The 18,986-nt window shown below is 45.6% G+C and overlaps 1 protein-coding gene across 1 annotated transcript in view; it reads left to right on the top strand.

Annotated features, from left to right (window-relative positions):
• Nucleotides 1-18,986, top strand: part of NEGR1 (neuronal growth regulator 1) — a 293,449-nt gene that overhangs the window by 185,434 nt on the left and 89,029 nt on the right. Inside the window, exon 4 of the mRNA XM_080407034.1 lies at nucleotides 15,231-15,362. Coding sequence (XP_080263160.1) covers nucleotides 15,231-15,362 — 132 coding nt within the window. The remainder of the gene's footprint in view (nucleotides 1-15,230; nucleotides 15,363-18,986) is intronic.

An 18,986-nucleotide genomic window follows, 5' to 3' on the forward strand; every position in this document is an offset into this window, starting at 1 on the left:
AAATTTGTGTTATTACTTAAGAAATAATAAAGGGCTTAACAAATCTGGTATTTTAAAAAAAAAAGAAAATCACAAAATGGCTGAGGTGGGCAAGGATCTTCGGAGATCAGCTGGTCCACGGCCTGGTCAGAACATGTCCAATTGGCTTTGAATATCTCCGTGGATGGAGATGCCACAGCCTCTCCGGGCAGCCTGTGCCAGTGCTTGATCACACTCACTTTATTCATGGGTTTTTCCATGCTTTTTTCCAAAGCTTTTTTTCATGTTTAAATGGAATCTCCTGTGTCTCTGGATCCATCTCATTTACACCCCCTTCACGTACAGGACCCCCAGAGCCCACTCCTCCCAGGCTCACACCCCACCTTCCTTGGCTGCTCCCCAGTTCAGATACTCCAGCCCCTTCATCATCCTCATGGCCCTCCACTGCGCTCATTCCAACATGGCCATGTCTCTCTTGCCTGGGGGTGCCCTCAATATGTGCATGCATTATTTATTGTAAACGCAGTGGGATACGCACCTGCCATGGGCTTGCTGCCTGGGGTGGCACTGGGAACATCTCCTGGTGGCGTGACTGGTTGACTACACCCCCAGATGTGTTTACACTGGTGCTTGTGAACTGCTCGGTCTCATTTATGGGCAAAGAGGAAGTACAACTGATACAATAACAAAAAAATGCTTGTTTATATATATATAGTTATTTAAAAAAAAGAGTTTTAACTGAAGAATCATTATTAGCCTGGATTTGATATCCTTTACCCATGGCAGAGGGGTTGGACTAGATCTAGATCATCTTCAGAGGTCCCTTCCAACCCAAACCATTCTGCGATTCTATGACTTACCAAAAAAGAAGGAACACTGATGCAGTTAAAGTTTTTATAGACACACTTAGTTTCTATCCTTTTCCTGGTGAAGGTTGGGGGTTTCATCCTGGGAGGGGAACTGCTACGGCAAGTTGTCAGCACCCGGGATGCTTTGGGGGGAGGAATACTATGTCCAGGTGGGTTTTTTTCCTCCTTTTAGGATCTGTTTGCGGTCATTTTAAAATGTTTGCTATTGTGCTTTTACACCTCTGTTCTTTCTTTGTTGCTCGGCAGCTCCAGATTCAGTCCTCATTTATGGCACATGGTGCCTTCTACATACGTCCCATATAATCCCTTTGTTCTCTGATACCCCTAACCCTTGCTTTGTCCAGCTCCAAATGTGCATTTCTTCAGCTGACCGTGGGTGAGCTGTTCGCAGCTGTGGGGTCTCCTGTGGCAGCCCCTGACCATCTCTATCCAGCCCGTGCCTGCCCCCCTCTGCATTGCATCCCCTGTCCCCATGTCTCAAGCCTGCAATCCCACACCAGCCCGTGTTTCTCTGCATTGCTTCTTTGTGCAACAGTCAGAAGTACCTCGTTACACACCGAGTAACTGCTCCCTGCTGCTGGCTGTGTAAAATCGTGGCTGTACCGCAGAAGGGCAGAGTTAAACCAGGTTAGCTGGACGCCTGCTCAGCTGGAGGAAACGCTGCCCCAGCTGAAACAAGGAAGACGAAGCCACGGGCAGGGCAGGATAAATCCAGGCAGCAATGCTCTGACAAGGCTCAGTGCTGAGGCCTGGCAAACTCATTGCAAATACTGTGTTACAGGGATGCATCATTACAACACCTGTTCCTTCTGAGAGCTGAGCCCCGATGCAGCTGTTGCAGAGCACTGGGATGTGCCTTGGGTGTCCCCCAGTTGATTAATGGACAGAACTCTGTCCGAAGTGGGAGAACATAGGATCCAAATAACTTTTTGCTCAGAGGTCTTGTAAAATGTGATGGAAGCAAACATACAATTCACAGAATGTGTTCTGTCTGCTAGTCTACCAAATAAAGAAGAATTTTTCCATTTCAATAACACCATACCTACCGCTTTTGTGCTCAGGTGTATGTTCTGGTGTACAGACAGTTATAAATGGCACTCAAATCCAATTACATATCCGTCTGGCAAACAAGAAGCCTGGATTTATTAGAAAACAAAATGCAAGAGAGTTGAAAACACCAGATTTCTGCAACAGTTTATATTCTGTCTGCAGCAAATTACCTTTATCTAAACATAAGCTTCATCTGCACTTTGTAATTTCTACCAGTTTTCTCCCGTAATTCCCAGTGGCACTAATGAGGCTTACATGCAAACATCGCATCTAAACTACAACACTAAATTATATTAACGAATCATATTTAGAATATTCTGAAATTGTTTGTCAAAGCTGCTACTAAAAGATAAGAAACTGAAATCTCTGAATACAAATGATTCAATATAGACTAATTCAAAAATATTATCATGATTTGCATCGGTGCAGCCTTTACTTGGGTAAGGTCGGATTCAATTTTTTTGAACAGGGAGAAAATGAACCTTTCATAGGAATAAAAATAAAATTTGTTTAGAGGTGATTTTTAACTTAGTACATAAATTATTGGCCTGGAATCTTTATTGTGCATGTTTAACTTGCAGTCATTATGTAAATGATTTCATTATATAAATATTCATTATACAAACCCATTATGTAAATCCACAATATCTACACATTCAGTGTAACACCATAAGAAACACCGGGCTGGCGTCTGTAATCTGAAAATCTGGTATTGTTGAAATGTCATCTGAAGAAATTGCAGGTATTACTTATTTTGTTCTGACATTTAAGAGCAAAGTGCACCATCAATAGTTTAAGAATGAAGGCAGAATTTTAAAGAATTAAGGTCTACCTGAAACATGACTCCAGCTTTTAACACTTGTGCACGCAGGGTGGGTAGGTGCTACGGTGCCGTTCCGGAAAAGCAAGCGCTGCCGGTGCCGCCAGGAGCCATACCAACAAAAGCCATTCAGAAAGCTTTTGATAAAGTACTCCTGCTTTGCAAAATTGGGGTGCTGTATGTCAAAAATCTTTTCCGCTTAAGTATTGACAAACCTTTGCAAAGGTGACTTTTCCCGGCTCAGAGGGCCCGGCAGCCAGGATGCTCGGGCAGCGTCCAGCAGAGCAGCCACGCTGAGCCGGTCTGGGGCCAGCAGAAGCACACACCGCCTGGGCGCTCTGCTGCTTAGGGACCTGCTTTCAGGGAAAGCCTAACATTTTCCAGGCTTTTCTAAATACAAAATAAGCTAAATTACATAGTTTCAACAAGTCTTATGGAAAAAGCAAAACTTTTTCTACCTAACTCCCTTAAAACAAAATGCCACTTCTTGAAATGCCACTCCCAGCATAGTGTAACGTTCAAGATGCAGGGGAATTGCATTTGTTTGTATTTGAATTAAGCAAATGGAGAGAAGTGGGGTTTCTCTCCACATCCCAGAGGGTTGTTCTGGCTGTTGCCAATACAGCACATGGATAGAGGCATCAGAGCGGCTGCTCTCTCTCACAGGAGGCAGCAAGAGCTAGCAGGGCAGGCAGAGCAGGGGTGCAGTGGGTCAGATGCAGTCGGTTATGTTTTGCCAAACTAGCTAAATATCTGGGCAGATGCTGGGGGAAGCAAGGTGCTTCAAATGAAGCACAGCTGTATTTAGACAACAGTGACCACGATGGGTCTATATCAAATATACATATAGAGAGAAGGGCATAAAAAGATTGCAGGAGTAGCCTCACCTTTGGCTTTGTCCAGTGTGCTTGGCTTTGCAATCGTAATATTTACCACGAGTGTTGTTAAATCAAGTTTCATGTTTCAAACAAGTATTTTCATGCTAGTTGGTTCCTGTTGGCATCGTGGTGGTGTTACCCAATGGATTCACGCACAAGGCTGGGCTCTGCACTTACGCTCTGCAGGACCAAGCATGGTGCAAGAAGTGAGGGCGACCAAGAGGTGCACCTCAAAAGTGCACTCCTAGTCCGAACTCAAATGCCGATAGGGAGGCACCCAAAGTGCGTGAATTCCACTCCCTCAAAGGAAGGAAACCTGGTGGATGTTCTCCTGGAGTGAACCTCACATAGTCCTGCCAGGAGTGGGAGTTAGCCCACCAGGACCGATCCACGACAAAGCAAAGCCACCCCAGGCACCCCACATGGCGCACATTAGGTCCTCACCAGTGTTTCAGTCTCCACATCCACCCCTGTTATGCTGCATTACCTGCCAGCGTAGAGATTGAGCATCACTGGCTCGGCAAGGAGACTGATGTGTGATGTACATTTTGCTAGCAGGTTTCACAGTCACTGGCTGCAGGGGAAAAAAAAAAATAGTTTGAGACAGGAATCTCCTGTTTTCTTTGTAGCTGCATGTGGTGTTTCCTGACTATATCATCCCGGCTTCTGTGGCTTGCTCATATTGAACAGTCCCCCTCTGCCTTTGTAACAACTCAGCCTGGCTCCTCAGCATCATCTCTGGTGACTTCTAGTTTCGTATTTTCCAGTTCTTCCCTGCTCTGTTTCCCTTTTCTCACAGTTTTATCCCTATCGCTTCCAGTCTAATTTCTGGTTATTTTCCTAAAACATGAGGGTAAACCGGTTGTATGAATGTGCATGCGTTTGTGAGAGCAGATTTTCAGAAACTGTGAATTTAGCTGAATGAAGACAGATTTCCCCATGTCAAGTGAAAGGCAAATCCCTAGCGCCAGGACACTCCTCATTCATTCAGTCCTGTTTCCAGAGAAGGGTGACACTGAAGTGTTTCCAAAATAACCCAACAACACCCCAGAAAACCTTGTAAGAACTGTTTAGCACATGCAAAATAACAGATTTTTCACTAACACTGGGGAAAGCTACGCATATCCAGAAATTAGCCTGCATTTAGATTTGAACATATTCATGTGATGACTCCTCTTCTTCTCCAACACATTTCATTTGGCGCCGGGGCATGTGTGCATGAGTGTGATATGACTGAACTGAATCTAATGCCCATCCTATTGTTTCTGGACAGCCCTAAAGCCGTGAAGATGTATTGCATTAATGTATCATCATAGCAATGTCGTTCTGACGATATATTAGTGTAATACATCTTCAGAGCACTCAAATGATAGGGCTGTCTGGGAGGAATGAGCCTAAGAGCTGATTCAATTCAATTACAGGACAAAAGGCACTGCTAGTCCCCGACCAGGCAGTGCGGTTCCTGTGAGACCCCTCCCGAAGCAGCCTGCTGCGGGAAGCTGATGCTGGGGAGGGGGGAGCAGAGAGGCTTTTGTAAAACTTCTAGCTAAATCCTAAGAAATAAACATAGCCTGACATGAGCAAGCGAATGTCAAATATTTTGTTCCACTTGCACTTCTGCTAAAGAACCACCGTTTCTCAGATGTTATCCACACGTGACAGAAATAAGAAGTATTTTGTTGAAGTGCAAGTTCTCTGAACCTGGATTTTCAGGCTGAAAATACTGAACTGACATGAATTATTATCAGATTTCCAGGGCTTTGTGTGTGTACAAAGTATGAGCTCATCTTTTAAAATGCTCCGTCTCTTGCTTGAAAACAGTTTTAAAGCTGAAAGTTCTAGAAACAGAAGTTTCTGCCTTGTGTCTTTTGTCTTACTAAATTCTACAAATCGAGCAGATGTCATTGCTGGCAAGGGTTATTTTACACCACTGTTGCCCTCTGATATATTTGCAATTGTGCTTTATATAATTTTTGATCTGTGGCAAGCTGCTCTCAGCCACCCTCCGCTCAGCCGCTGCCTTTGCGCAGTGAAGCTGCTCCCAACACTAATCAAGTTGTGTGAAGGATGTTCTTATTGAACCACATTTTCCTGACTTTGAAATTCAAAGCCCAATTAGCAGGTACTTCAAGCAGCCTGGCAGTACTGCCACCCAGCAAGACCTCTTTTGCTCAGTCTGCTTTGCCCAGTGATTATTGTTTCCTGGTTCATGGCTTTGGGTTTGCAATGCCTGGAGCCACTGTTCCATTGTCTCCCTCTCCGAGTGATGGCATCTCACCTTCCCAGATGCTGGGTAAGAGCCCTAAAGGTGAGGAAGGGTTTTTCCCTACGGAGCTATCGCTCCGTCAAGGTGATGTACTGCAGATGAACCTTTGAGTCTGGAGCCGGTGATGTTCTCATGGGCTACAGGGTGGCGATGCAGCATCCTGAGTGGCAGTGACATCCAGCCACCTTTCCTAAATGGCCATAGATTTATTGCTGCATTAGACCAAAAGCGAAGCTTGTTCCCTTTAGGTGTCTAAGAAGCGGAATGTAAAATAATTCAGTGATTTAACCTGATCAGCAATGACAGTGATATGCCTCCCTCATGCCATCATTACTCATCTTGCAGGCGATAGCTTCATTATGGCGCTAGCGCTGCACTCCTCGGTCAGGTGAAGCATTACCAGACTGAGCCGAAACATCTGTTCCTTGCAACCAAGCTGGAAGAGTTTGGAGACAAGCCAGGAAACCTTCAGAGACAGACCAAGGCAGGGACACTCAGCAGTGACGGGCTGAGATTGACCGTGATCAGGGAGGTTTCACTTGTTCGGTGGGAGAGAGGAGATATGCAGGAGAATCCTGTGCACAGCTGGCTGCTCCTCTGCCGCACCGCTTACCGCTGGCACCGGCTGGCATCGCCCATCACAGCATCGGGAGGCAGGAGGGGCAGGGACGTGCTCTCGGCCGCCCCGAGCTGCCGGAGGAGCCGGCGGGTGGTGCTTTGCTGTGTGCTGCACGTGTTGGCACAGCAGCTTTCAGAAGTCACGCCTTCCATGCCAGCATGTTGGGCTGACAAAGATAATATTAATTTAGGGCTTAGACGCCTTGGGCATTACAAAGCTTTCATGTCCTGCTCCTGGTCTGGGTTTGGAGAGAACACCTCTTCTTTTTCTGCCTTGACTAAACTCTTCTTTCTGTGCTGCCTGAGGAAGCGCCGCAGCTCTCAGCTCTGGGTTTACAGCTCCCTGTTCCGGTACTTTACACGAGCCCACTGCTTTGTGCTTTTGATTGAACAGGGATGCCCACTTCTCCCAGTCACCAGCTCTGGCCAGGACCTCCATGAGTCAGGAAATGTTCCATCCTGGTGGCCTGACACATGTCCCTGTTAGCACCAATGCTTTGGGCTGCTGCTCACACCAGCTGGGTCTGGGCACCTCAGCGATTAGTCCGGGCACAGAAATTGGTGTTATTCATTCAGCCCAGGGTGAGCCACTGCCACGCACCCCTCTTGGCATGCAAAGCTACTGGGGGTTGTACAGCCCAAATGCAAAACTTGCACTGCTGCCTCCTACCTGAGCACTGCCTCAGCTGCAGCTGTGCTGCAAGGAGCTGCCCCTGGGCATGGATGAGCAAGGCCTCCCTGGAAAATACCCAAATCACACATCCCCTGGGACACGGGGTGGCTTGGGGGGGACTTGGGGTCTTTTGTCAGCCCCTGCATGAGAAAAGCTATGTGCATGGGCCAGCAAAATATCACACCGATGGGCACGTGGGGATGGCATAGGTGGATCGGTCCATCTTACAACCGTCTGGGGACTTGAAGTTCTGTGATTAGTATTTTATATTAATTTAATGGCCTGGCTTGTGATCCTGAAGGGGAGTTTTTCAGTTGGTAAAGGCATCATATGCCATTACATCAATGGTTCCCTAATATCAAAAAAATACCTGGCAGCTTCCCAAGAATTCAAGGGGGAATGGCATGGAGCTCTATATGCAGTAAATCAGGAGATTCATTAACAGTTTAAAGGCAGCAGTGCCCAACGTAATCTGCTTGCTGTGGCTCTTTCCTTTGCCTTGGGACAAACAAAACGCAAGAAAGTTCCAAAACCACACCTCTCCCATGCAAAGACAGTGTCTTTTGGTTTCAGGTTAGATGGCTTTTGCCTTTTATTTTATTTTATTTTATTTTATTTTATTTTATTTTATTTTATTATTTTATTTTTAATGATACTTGTAAGTACCATTCTTGTAAGTACCGAGATTTAGTATTAGGATCCAATTAAGTGACATTCAGTATCACAGTCCATTGCTTTGGGGTCAGGTGACATTATGCTGTCTGTGGTCAGCGGCTTTCTGAGGAAGTCTTCTCAGAAAAATGTCATTTTTGTCAGGACCATTCCAGAAGTTTGAGCATCCCTTCACAAAGCATGAAAGATATTCCTAGAAATCCTCATATCTTTTTAAAATCTTTTAACAGTCTGAAAAAAATAGTGCTTGTTAAAATACAGTTGTCAGGGGAAGAATATTCAAACTTAAGATGGTCAAATAATTGGGTCTTTGTGAAGGAACTGAGAATCAAGAGTAAGATTACAGTCTTCATGAAATACAAAAATTCAAACTAAACTACAAAAGCATTGCACAGAAATAAGTATATTATGGATAATTTTATAGCAAATAGTATTTCTTGCTTTTCAATGAAAGTAGATGAACTCATTAATAACTCATAAAATGCAATGAAAATTAGACTTTTGGTACATGCTTAGTTGATTCCCTCAGATATCAGTTCATTTTTATTTGAGAAACACTGCACCTTCAAGTGATTTATGAATCATAGAAGGTATTTCAGTGAAACAAAATCTTTAATGTTCAAAACCAAACCAAGCAACTGTACGTTTTACCCTCTTTCCCCTTCCTTTGCTATAGTGTCCCTCAGGGCTATTTTGGGAGATACTGGTCTTTTGAACGAAGTGTGTCAATTTTGGGGCTTGCACAAATTTTTTAGAGAAAAGTAACAGATAATCTCTAAAATGCAGCAAGATGCTGCTATTTTTTATTTTTATTCTGGGGGCATCCCCTCCGGGCAGGCAGCAGGCAGGCAGGCAGCAAACCCAGTCTGGGCATGCTGATGAATGCAGATGCTGCAGGGAGGTGACAGCGAGTAAGCAGCAGATGCCACATTCATCCTGACCATACCTGCAGCATCTCCTGTTTTGTTTCCCAGAATCATTTCTTCTGGGCATTTTTATGAGTAAATCATATTTTAAACATACTAAGAATTCTTTCTAAACCCCACATTTTATAAAAAAATGGTGTTGCTTTTGAGGGCTATGAAGAAATATGTAAACAATAGACATTAATGATTCATTTAACTCACAGTGACTCCAGTTTCCACAAACTGCAGGCAGAAGAGTCCTATAAAGCGGGAGGGATCAACGAATGTATTTGAGCCAAACAGATAATCAGTCGATAAATAATAGCCTATCATTTGCGGTGCATCATTTTAATACAGCAGCAGGAGGAGGGAAGGTTATAAAGCCATCGGGCATCAGCAGAGCTGTGAGCACGGCCCTGTCCCGCAGGGTGCCTGCCTGGCCCCATCCCAGCTGCTCCTGCCCCACATCCCTCCTGCTCCCCACCCGGGGCTCCCGCAGCCTGGCCAACGGGCCAGGTCTCTCCTGACAGCCGCCACAGGCACGGGGCTTCGCTGGGAATAATTACCCCTTCCCAAGAGCCAAATCTCCACATTAAGTGCTACGAGTTATAAATCAGATCAAGTGAGATTTAATCGTGTCGCTTTCTTATTAAAAAGATTTTCTTCCCCCCATGGTTTTAATTTTGGTTTTGCAGAGAAAGGGTTTTTAGGCTGTTTTCAGACCGTTCATGTTTGGCTGTTTGGTGCAGAAGACCCAGTGGCCTGTGTGTAAGAGGGGGCCCTGCAGACCCCGTCCTGCTGAAGGGCCCTTTGCATGTCCCCGTGCAGAGATGGCCTCCTGCCGCGGGCTGTGGTCTTCCAGTGAGAAAACCCGACATCTGCAGCAGGCTGCACCTACATACCTCTGCCTTCTGCCGGCACACAGGGTTCTGAGCACACCTGCAAAAATCAGAGTGGAGTTGAAGCTAAATATCCAGAAGATATAACATGCAGACAAACTGGTATCTCCAGTGGGGTTTTTTTCTCCCAAAGTTGCACCTGGTTGACCGTATCTCTCTTCAAGTATTAAAATGGAGCTGGCTCTCCTTTATACGAGTACGCAGCTGCCAAGGCAGAATAGTCATAGAATCACAAGATGATTTGGGTTGGCAGGGACCTCCAAGACCACCCAGTCCCACCCCCACCACCACGGGCAGGGACCCCTCCCCCCAGCCCAGGCTTCTCCCAGCTCCGTCCAGCCTGGCCTTGAGCCCTGCCAGGGATGGGGCACCCACAGCTGCTCCGGGCAGCCTGGGCCAGTGTGTCACCATCTTCACAGTGAAGGATTTCTTCCTAACATCTAATCTAAATCTAGATATTTAAATTTTCTAAATCTAGAAAAGTCAGTCCATATTCTGGAGCATGAATGACCATGTATTCTGTGGCATGAAGTCTGCAAATAGAAAATTCAGACTTGCTCCAGACCAGCATCACCCCATGGACCTCAGACACGTAGTGCAGCGTGGCAGTGGTTCGGAGCAGGGGCAGAAACTGATGTAGCTTTAGAGAATGAGAAAAACTAACTGTGACGACTTCTCTTGTAACACCAACCTCTACCCTCTACACACAACATCTCTTGATAACTGGCTGAGATTTACGTTGCCCGCACCATGAGCATGCACATTGGCAGCTCTCCAAATGCTTGTCTCCGGGCCTATATATCTCACATATAGATGTAACCCTGTTGTCTCCATCTCTGAAACTTTCAACTTTGTCAATCTATATTCACATCTCTTTCCTCTCATCAGCATGCCTTTCTCACAAAATTGCTCTACTTGCTTTTCTTGTTTCATGTCGTCAGCTGGGAGATCTCCTCCAGACCTCAATTTATCAGTCGGTTTGGGATATATTTTTTTTCTTTACATTTAATCTGGTTTTTCTTTTCAAATGTGGAGCGTGGCTTCTCTGAAGCTAAATGGCCTTCAGCAATCGATGTTTAAATGGTCCCCAGTGTGACAGGGCCATTCTCCTAGCACACAGTGAGCTGTTCAGATTGCCTGCAGTTCCTTGGAGAGGACTATTCAATTACAGCATCGGGTGTAACTTTAAACCCAGAATCCATAATGAGCAATAGAAATGGCTTCAGATCATTTTTCTGGGTGAATCCAACTGTTCAGACTTCAGATTGTTCTCAGCATGCCACAGCAACTCATCTTCATGAAAGAAAGGTGCCTCCTTGTGCCCTTGATCCTGTATCCCCACCCAGCCTCAGAGATCAAGAAGGACCTTACAGATTACTTAAAGCACCTGGTGATAACCATACGGCATCATCATGGTATCATCATTGGAGACGCCTTCTGTTCTCTCACATTGAGTCCAGTTCTCATCATCGAGGCAGTGTACATAAGGATGAGCTGGAATCTCTGTGCCTTCCCTCTTTTGGGAGACGGTTCACTCAGCTCTGCACAGTCTCTTGTGTGCACCATCGAAACGTCCAGAGCCTGTGATGGACCAGGATTGGCATCAGCTCAGCCTCGGGCTCTCCACACTCCCAGCCCTACCAGGGGCTTCACGCTCTGCTGGAGGATGAGGTATCTCAAAGATTGGGTCATAAAAGCCAGTCCTGGGCACTGAACAGGTTTTACATTTCATAAACTGGGGCTATACTGTATTTATTATCCTAGTGAATAAGGAAAAAACCAAAAACCTTGGCTCAGATGAAATCCGCAGAGTTTTTTGGAGCTACCCTGGACTTGCACCAGATTTTTCTTCTTACTGACTTATGTTTAACACCAGGGGAGGAAAATGCTACCCTTGCAAAACTCATCCATCCAAGCCTTCAAGAACTGGTCCATATGGCAATGTGTACGTGTGCTACACCTGATGCCAGGTACCATATGCGTGGGAAGAAAACACAGTTTTAATTGTGTACTCTCCTGAGGAATAACAAGCGTGATGATTTATCAAGCATCATATCACATGGCAGTAGCAGCAAACAGGTGTCCAAGCGCACTTTCCCAGGTGTTTCTCTTCCTGGCTGGAGAACCTGGTCTTGTAACCTAAGATATCCAGAGCAGATTACTTACACATCATTATGTGTACCAGTAAGTCTAATTAACAGATTTTCTGAAAAACCCATCAGGAATGGCCTTGGACACGAGGTACTCATGTTTATGTTTCTTTTAATTCAACAGTTTCTTCCCACTAACATGACCTCAGGCTGATGGACTGGTGCTAATGAACCTTCCAGATTTCTTGTTCTCAGGTACCAGGTCTAATAAGCCTTTTGGCTGTAGCCAGCAAAGGCAGCCAGACACGTTTCTGGTGGCTTGACAGGGCCATAGGATGCACATGGTCCTCGGGGGGGGTAGAGCAAGGCACGGCTCCCCGGGCAGCAAGACATCGCAGGAGAAACAGGGAGAAAACTGAGCTGTCTCCTGGGGTTCGGCTCATTCACCAGTGTCTTCACCCACAGTTTGTTCTCCCTGCTGCTTATGAATATCCTTCCTTGAGCCGGATGTGCACCCAATGTAACATAAATACGCTTACATATACTTATGCATATATCTTTCGCATAACGTGATTTAAGTTCTCTCACACAGCCATGGGAAATCTCTAGAACTAAAACGAAGCTGAAGAAGATGAAGTACTGTGCGGATGAATAGGAAAGATGAAACATGGTATCTGTGTATTCCCTAAGAAAAGTATTTATCTCTCATATTTACTAAAAGCTTTCTTCTGTGAGCTGGATGCAAAATTTCTGGGGACATGACTTAATTTTAATATTTTCAGACACGTACGTGAGTTGCATAAAATATACGGGGTTTACAGCACTATAAAAATGCGTGCGTATTTTGCAGCATAAATTAGGTTAATAGCTCCACATTAGACCCCTGTAAATACAAGGGTTATGAAAAGTGCTGATGGGCATTTTTGCAAAAGATTCTAACAGGAATTATTGTGGGAACTCCCACCAGGTTTCCAGACAGCAGTACTGATGCATTGGAGCTGCAGCGCGGCGCTGTGCTGCCCTCCCAGTCCGCGGCAGCACCCCGAAGCTGGCTGGTGCCAGCACCCAGACCCCCGTTGGCTTTCCCTGCAGATACTGTTCTTGGTGCTGGTTTTTGGCCGGACGGGTGACAGCTTGTCAGCCCTGAGAGCTGGAGTTGCTTATGCTGTAGCCAGGCACAAAACCTGGGAGGCAAAGAACCAGGGTATTGCCTGATGGGTTATGTTTACATTAAACCACAAGTTTAAAGCAGAAGATGCTTTTTGCTTAACATCAAAACATAAATAAATATTTTTATGAAATTCTAGGCAGTTCGAGATACATTTTTTTTCTTTTTTTCCAGATTGATGTTGGGAACTGGAATAGGATATATCATAAATTATTCCCAGGATTCAGTGTAGCATAGTTCAGTGCATACCACATACCCAGGGAAGTACTGACACTGGAGAGCATTACAATCTCATCATTTAATAGTAATTTTTAACCTCACATTTATCCACACATAAAATCTGCATTTTATATAGTTTTCTTGGTGTTAGAAACAAAGCAGAAGCCTTGCTGGAAGGTCTCTCCTTTGCCAGGCAGACACCCCGGGGCAGGCAAGGGCTTTGCATCCTGCGCTGCTGTTCAAAGCAACAGCAATAACATCTTCCTAGAAATTGATTCAACTTGGCCAAAGCAGAGCAGGACGGGGGCCATGATATGAACAGTAATTGCCGGATTGTCTGTGGAAGGGGTTGTGGGCGTTTTTTGTAATTTACTCCTACAAACAACATGGAAGAGAAAAAAATTCATTCTCATGCAATTTCTCATATGCCATAAATTATTTCATTGCATTTTATGAATGTTCACTTCAGTTCACAATGTTTTTCCAATTTCAGTCTTATCTTTCTACTTTACATAACCAGTGCTTACTTGGGGCTCTTTCCCGTGACAGGCATGGTGTATTGTGCTTATTAATGAGTGCTATCTTGCTACGCGATGCACTGTTATAATTGATGTTTTGAACCCTGCACACTTTAAAACATTAATCCATGAACAGATAAGCAAATGAAATTCACTGCTGTGATGGACATGAACATAATACTTCTGCTTAGTTCTCACTACCCAGTTCAGATTTTCCTCATTGCTCTGTAAGTTGCAAAGTTATTAATAGTCAATTAAAATCTTGTCTGTCTGGGACGACACTTTCAGCAAGTCTTATTAACCTTTAGGCTTAAAATATCCAGCATCTGTAGTCGTGGCTGCTATGATGTTTTGTTTTAAGATAAAAGTTATATTTAACATTTTTTGGTTTCTTATGTGGCGAATGCCTTGTGAGGAATGTAAAACAATTAATTTGCTCCCCACCAAGAGTGCACTGCTCAAAAGATATAGAAAGATGAACTTTGAAGCAGGTAGCAGTTTTCATCTGAAGAATACCAAACTGTTCACTGCAGGGTGGGAACCACAGTAGGCAAAAGTGCTGGGATTTAGAAAACTACAAAAATTTCCCTGTGTGCTCTGACTCCACGTCAAGTGGAGATAAATTAGCTTTTGAACCATATAATTGTTCTTGCTCTCTAAAATAATTAATGACTTCAGTTGCAACGCACTAAGGAGTCACATACAGAAATATGCCGGTTCAGTTTTTGTACCATTTTACACCGGACAGACCTCTGCCTGTTTCCTAAGTGCTCACACTGGCTGTCCTTACTCCTGTGCAACAAGGCAAACACTGAGTGAGCATGTTACTTCTTGGGTTTGGGTCCTGTAGGAAAGGAGAGCTATTATTTAATTTTTAATTAATGTGATGAAACGTTTATCAGGGCACAACACTTAAGCAATGAGTGATGTGGTGAGCAAACCTGAAAGGGCTTTTTCCCAGGGGTAGGACGTGGGATGAGCCACCCATTTGGCACCCATGGCCACCCATTAGAGGCAATCAGCCACCGGTTCCCTCCAGGACACATCTAGCTTTGGCAGCCTCGGGGCACAGGGCCCCCCAGGTGATGAGGTTTACCACCCTTCATGTCCAGCTGGTTAACATACAGCTACAAGGTCAAACGGTCCCTGAGAAGTGAGGACACCTGTGGTGGGAAGCTGATGCTGGGACCCCCAGCAGTAGGGTGACTTAGCTGCTCCAGGTGCCCCTTCAGCTGGGCTGCTGGCTTTGCTGCTGATTGCTGGGGGCGGCTCTCTGCCCAGGTGCAAACCATAAGCCCAAATGATGGGTGCTAAGACTCTTAAGGCAGGTCTTGACTCAGCTGTGCCTTATATTTTGTGAAGTGCTCTCATGGATCTGGAGGCTGCTGAGTTCAAATGTGAGGCAGGAGAGGACCCTTAGTTGGTCTCAGGAGCTTGAGGGGGTTTGCAGCCCCATTGGAGCTGGGGTTTCTGAGCAAGTAAGCATGCCCCCCTTTGGATGTGAGTTATCTGCAAAACCCTCCAGCTGCTGGTTGGATGTTGGTGGAGCTTCAGGTGGTTTGTGCTCAGAATCCAGTAATTTTTTTCTCTGATTATTTCATTTCAGCAAAGCCCTTTGAGAGTGGACAGTACCTGGACATCTATGGAATTACAAGAGACCAGGCTGGGGAATATGAATGCAGTGCAGAAAATGATGTCTCAGTTCCAGATGTGAAAAAAGTAAAAGTCACAGTAAACTGTAAGTCATGTTGTTTCTTAACCCCTAAATCCAATGGAGAAGAGGGATGCGGCTGAGAAGAAAAGTCTAATGCAGCAAACTGCTGCTTGTGGTGAAACTGTAGCATGTTTGGGTTTTGTATTACAGCAGCAAAACGACCTGTGCTGTTTGATGTATGTGTTAGCCTCCCCAAAGGAAGGTAAAAGGAGATTAAGGTTCAAATCCTCCTGTTGTCTGCTGGGGGACAGTAGCGCTGGCCTGCTGGCATGAGCTTTATAGCAGGTGCCTCACTGAGCTGTGGTGCTGGGACTGAGGCTTTGGAGTAATTTTTTGAGTAATTATCTGAGTAACTTCTGAGGACTGCTGTGGCTGTTGGGCTGAAGTGTTTCTGATTTAATTTGTCACAGTTGTGCAGTAATATGAGGAACTGAGAAACTTCCAGAAATTCTGTTTGGGTGATTGGGGGTAATCAATCTCCATGGAGATGTGAAATGTTCCCGGGAGAGGCAGCAAGTTGTTTCACGCAGTTGCCCCGCTGCAAAGGCAGAAGGGCTCCCAGCAGGCGCTGGGCGATGCCGGGAGCGGCTGAGGTAGCCCATTGCCCGTCGGGTCCAGCCGCCTGGGATTTCACACTGAGGAGGTGTTTTCAGCCTGGGACTGAATTTGGTTTAGCACTTGGTATGACATGAAACATTCAGAACAGCATTCATTTTCCCTCCAATGTTTAAAAAAAAAAATATGGAGAGAAAATGGGAATAATTTGTATCTTTCATTCTAACCTAAGAAAATTCTTTGTTAACTGCGGTTACCCAGTTTGTAATTTGTAACGGTTCCTTGCCTGACAATTGCTGCAGCATCTTTACCAGCATCAGATTTTTGAGATGTGAGCTTTGTGTCCCCTCCACAGATCCTGTCCTTACGGACATGCTGGGGGTAGCAAAGCCTCTTGTCCCGGCCTCTGTGGAGCTGGAGGGTGGAGCAGGGAAGGTGGTTTGCTGCCGGTGGGCTGCTGATGGGGCTAGCTGTGCTAACTGGGAGCTTATGGGATGTTCCCATGAACAAAAGCTGACCAGACTATCTTGGTTTACATGACACCAGGGTACTTGTAGTTCATGCTGTCCTGGAACTTGGTGGATCAAAGCACTGATGCTTATAGAATAGCTCGATCATATGCTGGGTCTCGCTGGCAGCTTTCCGTCCTGCTTGGTCACGCAGGCTGGTGGCACTGGCTGCAGGTCCCGAGGCTCTGGTGTAATGTGCTGTGACCATCAGTTGTCACTTTACAAGTCAGAAGGACAAACACCTGAACTGCAGGGCAGTTTGAGCAGGCTCATGCGGAGTCCATCACCATTCTCACTGCTGCTCTGCCCTCATCAACATGTTTCCACCTACATCAGCTTTGCAGAGTTCCCAAAAGCAGGCAGTGCTCTAAAAACCAGGGATGTGTGGGAGGGAAAAGCACAACGAATTGTGTCCTATGGAACAAATGATCATTATCTTTTGCACAGTATGTTGTTAATGGAAGATTGTCAATAAGAGAAGTTGTGCAGATATTTGCATAGGCATGCCCTGGGTGTTTTGTGGTGACACCTCTCACACAAGCTGTACTCAGAATGGTTTGTGGTGTTAGATAAATAACTTGCAATAGGGAGCAGTAGGAACGGTGAGCTCAGTCTAATTCTAGCAAAACCATTATTGCATCTGTATTATTTTGTATCGTGGGGATTTTAATAAGGGTCAGACTAGCTGCCTTGGGAGCTTTCTGAGTGCTCATAGAAAGGGCAAAATTTGTAAGCCTGCTTAGTGGTTGCTTTGGTGCGGTTTGTTTTATTTTTTAAGTAAAAAAAGAGCACAGTGGATGTGGTAAACCCTTGGAATCTCTCTTGCCTTCTGAGCCAGGATCTACATGCACATGAGTCCTAGTTTGGATAAAAGCATCAACTTAGCTGGCCAGAGCTGAAACTTCAGCTTAAATGCAATGTGCAGCTGATAGGCTTGTTGCCATGTGCCCTGCACCCTGGGTCATGTCAAAGCTGGAATGATTTCTGACCTCAATTCATCGCATCCTTAACATGAGTTTTGAGTCTGTCAGGTGTCTTTGTGGGTGGGGAAGACTGACTTTGGTGCTGGGAAGGTAAAGCTGAGCAGTGGTGGCTTATTCCTGCTGCAGCCCTTGGCCCGTGCACCAGCCACCACCATGGGTCTGCGTGGCAAGCAAAGCTCTGGCTGCGGCAGCTAGGAGTGGGACTAGCAACTCCTGTGTGGCCAGCGGCAGTGGCTGAGTGGTGGGCGGGGTGGGATTTGCACTCCCTGAACAGCAAGCTAAGGGAGAAAGGGGAGAAACAGTGTGTCTGTGTTGAAGGATGCATGGCCCCAGGTCCTACTGCTCTTTGCGTGGCACAAGCAAGGGGCGCTCAGGTTTGACTGTGCCACGCAGTGTAAGGGTACCTCTGTCTGCAGTGAGAAACATGTTACAGGCTGCTAAATCAACCAACAAGCTCCGTAAATACTTGAATAAAGTGCCCAAGCTGACCTCTGTCCCAACTCAGCTACCTGGGCTAAGCTGGAAGCGTCCTTGGCCGCAGTGTGGCTGCACAGGGGATTATGTCGGAGTCAGGCTGTCCTGGAGATATGCAGAGAGTTTGTTTCAGTATTTCTTAAAACTACAGAAGAAAATGGAGGAGGGGGCAAATAAAATTGAAGCAATGTAAAAGTGCGGTCTGGATACAGCATGAAGCAGTTTGTATACATGAACAATTTGTTGTAGTCAGCTAATTGCTAATGCGCTTCCATTTGGATTTGTCCCCTAGGCAGTTAAGCACAATGCAGAAGCACTCGGCACATCTGCTCCCTGCTGCTGATCCATTCTGGCCAGCCGGAAAGATGGCTTCTTGCGTTCAGGAGAGGGTTGCACGGGAGCTGGGCTATGCTGGGGGAGCTTGCCCTGCCATAATCCGCCCTGTGGGTGGGATGTGCTGCGGTGGCCGATGCTGTTGGGCTGAGTTTTGCATCCCAGCACTGCAGCATTGGCAGCCCTGCTCAGAAAGGGGTGCTGTGCCATCAAACCAGCAGAATTATGCCTGTTGAGCTGGCCTGGCAGGACAGCTTTTCATCAGTACAGGCTAAATATTCCATTTAGGAGAGCTGTGGTTTCTCTGCTAGTTACTATTTACAAGAAATTTGTATCACATTTATTTCCAAGTTTAAATCTGGAAAGATCATAATGAAAGAAACATAAGAGAGGAAACCTTCAGGTCCTTCTGTTACCCTGGGTTGGGCAGTTTCCTCTGTCAAATATCCTTCAGTCCTGTTTCTTCTTTTAAGATACCAGTTTATTTGTCTAACAAAGAGCAAGGCTTTCTCCTTCCACCCCATTTAAAAAAAAAAAAAAAAAAAAAAAAAAAAACAAAAACCACACACACAAAAAAACGACAAAACCAAAAAAACACCAAACAAATCCCATTCCTTTATTTGGCCCTGGGTACATGGTTTAGCAGTGGACTTGGCAGTGCTGAGTTAATGGACTTGATGATCCTAAAGGTCTTTTCCAACTTAAACGAATCCATGATTTTTCTCCAGTTTTGCGAACTTACTAATTTTAAGCACCCCGCTGCATGGGCTCAGCACCAGCTCCACAGCCTCTGC

Source organism: Falco punctatus (genome assembly GCF_963210335.1).
Source record: "Falco punctatus genome assembly, chromosome: 11".
Classification (NCBI taxonomy): domain Eukaryota; kingdom Metazoa; phylum Chordata; class Aves; order Falconiformes; family Falconidae; genus Falco; species Falco punctatus.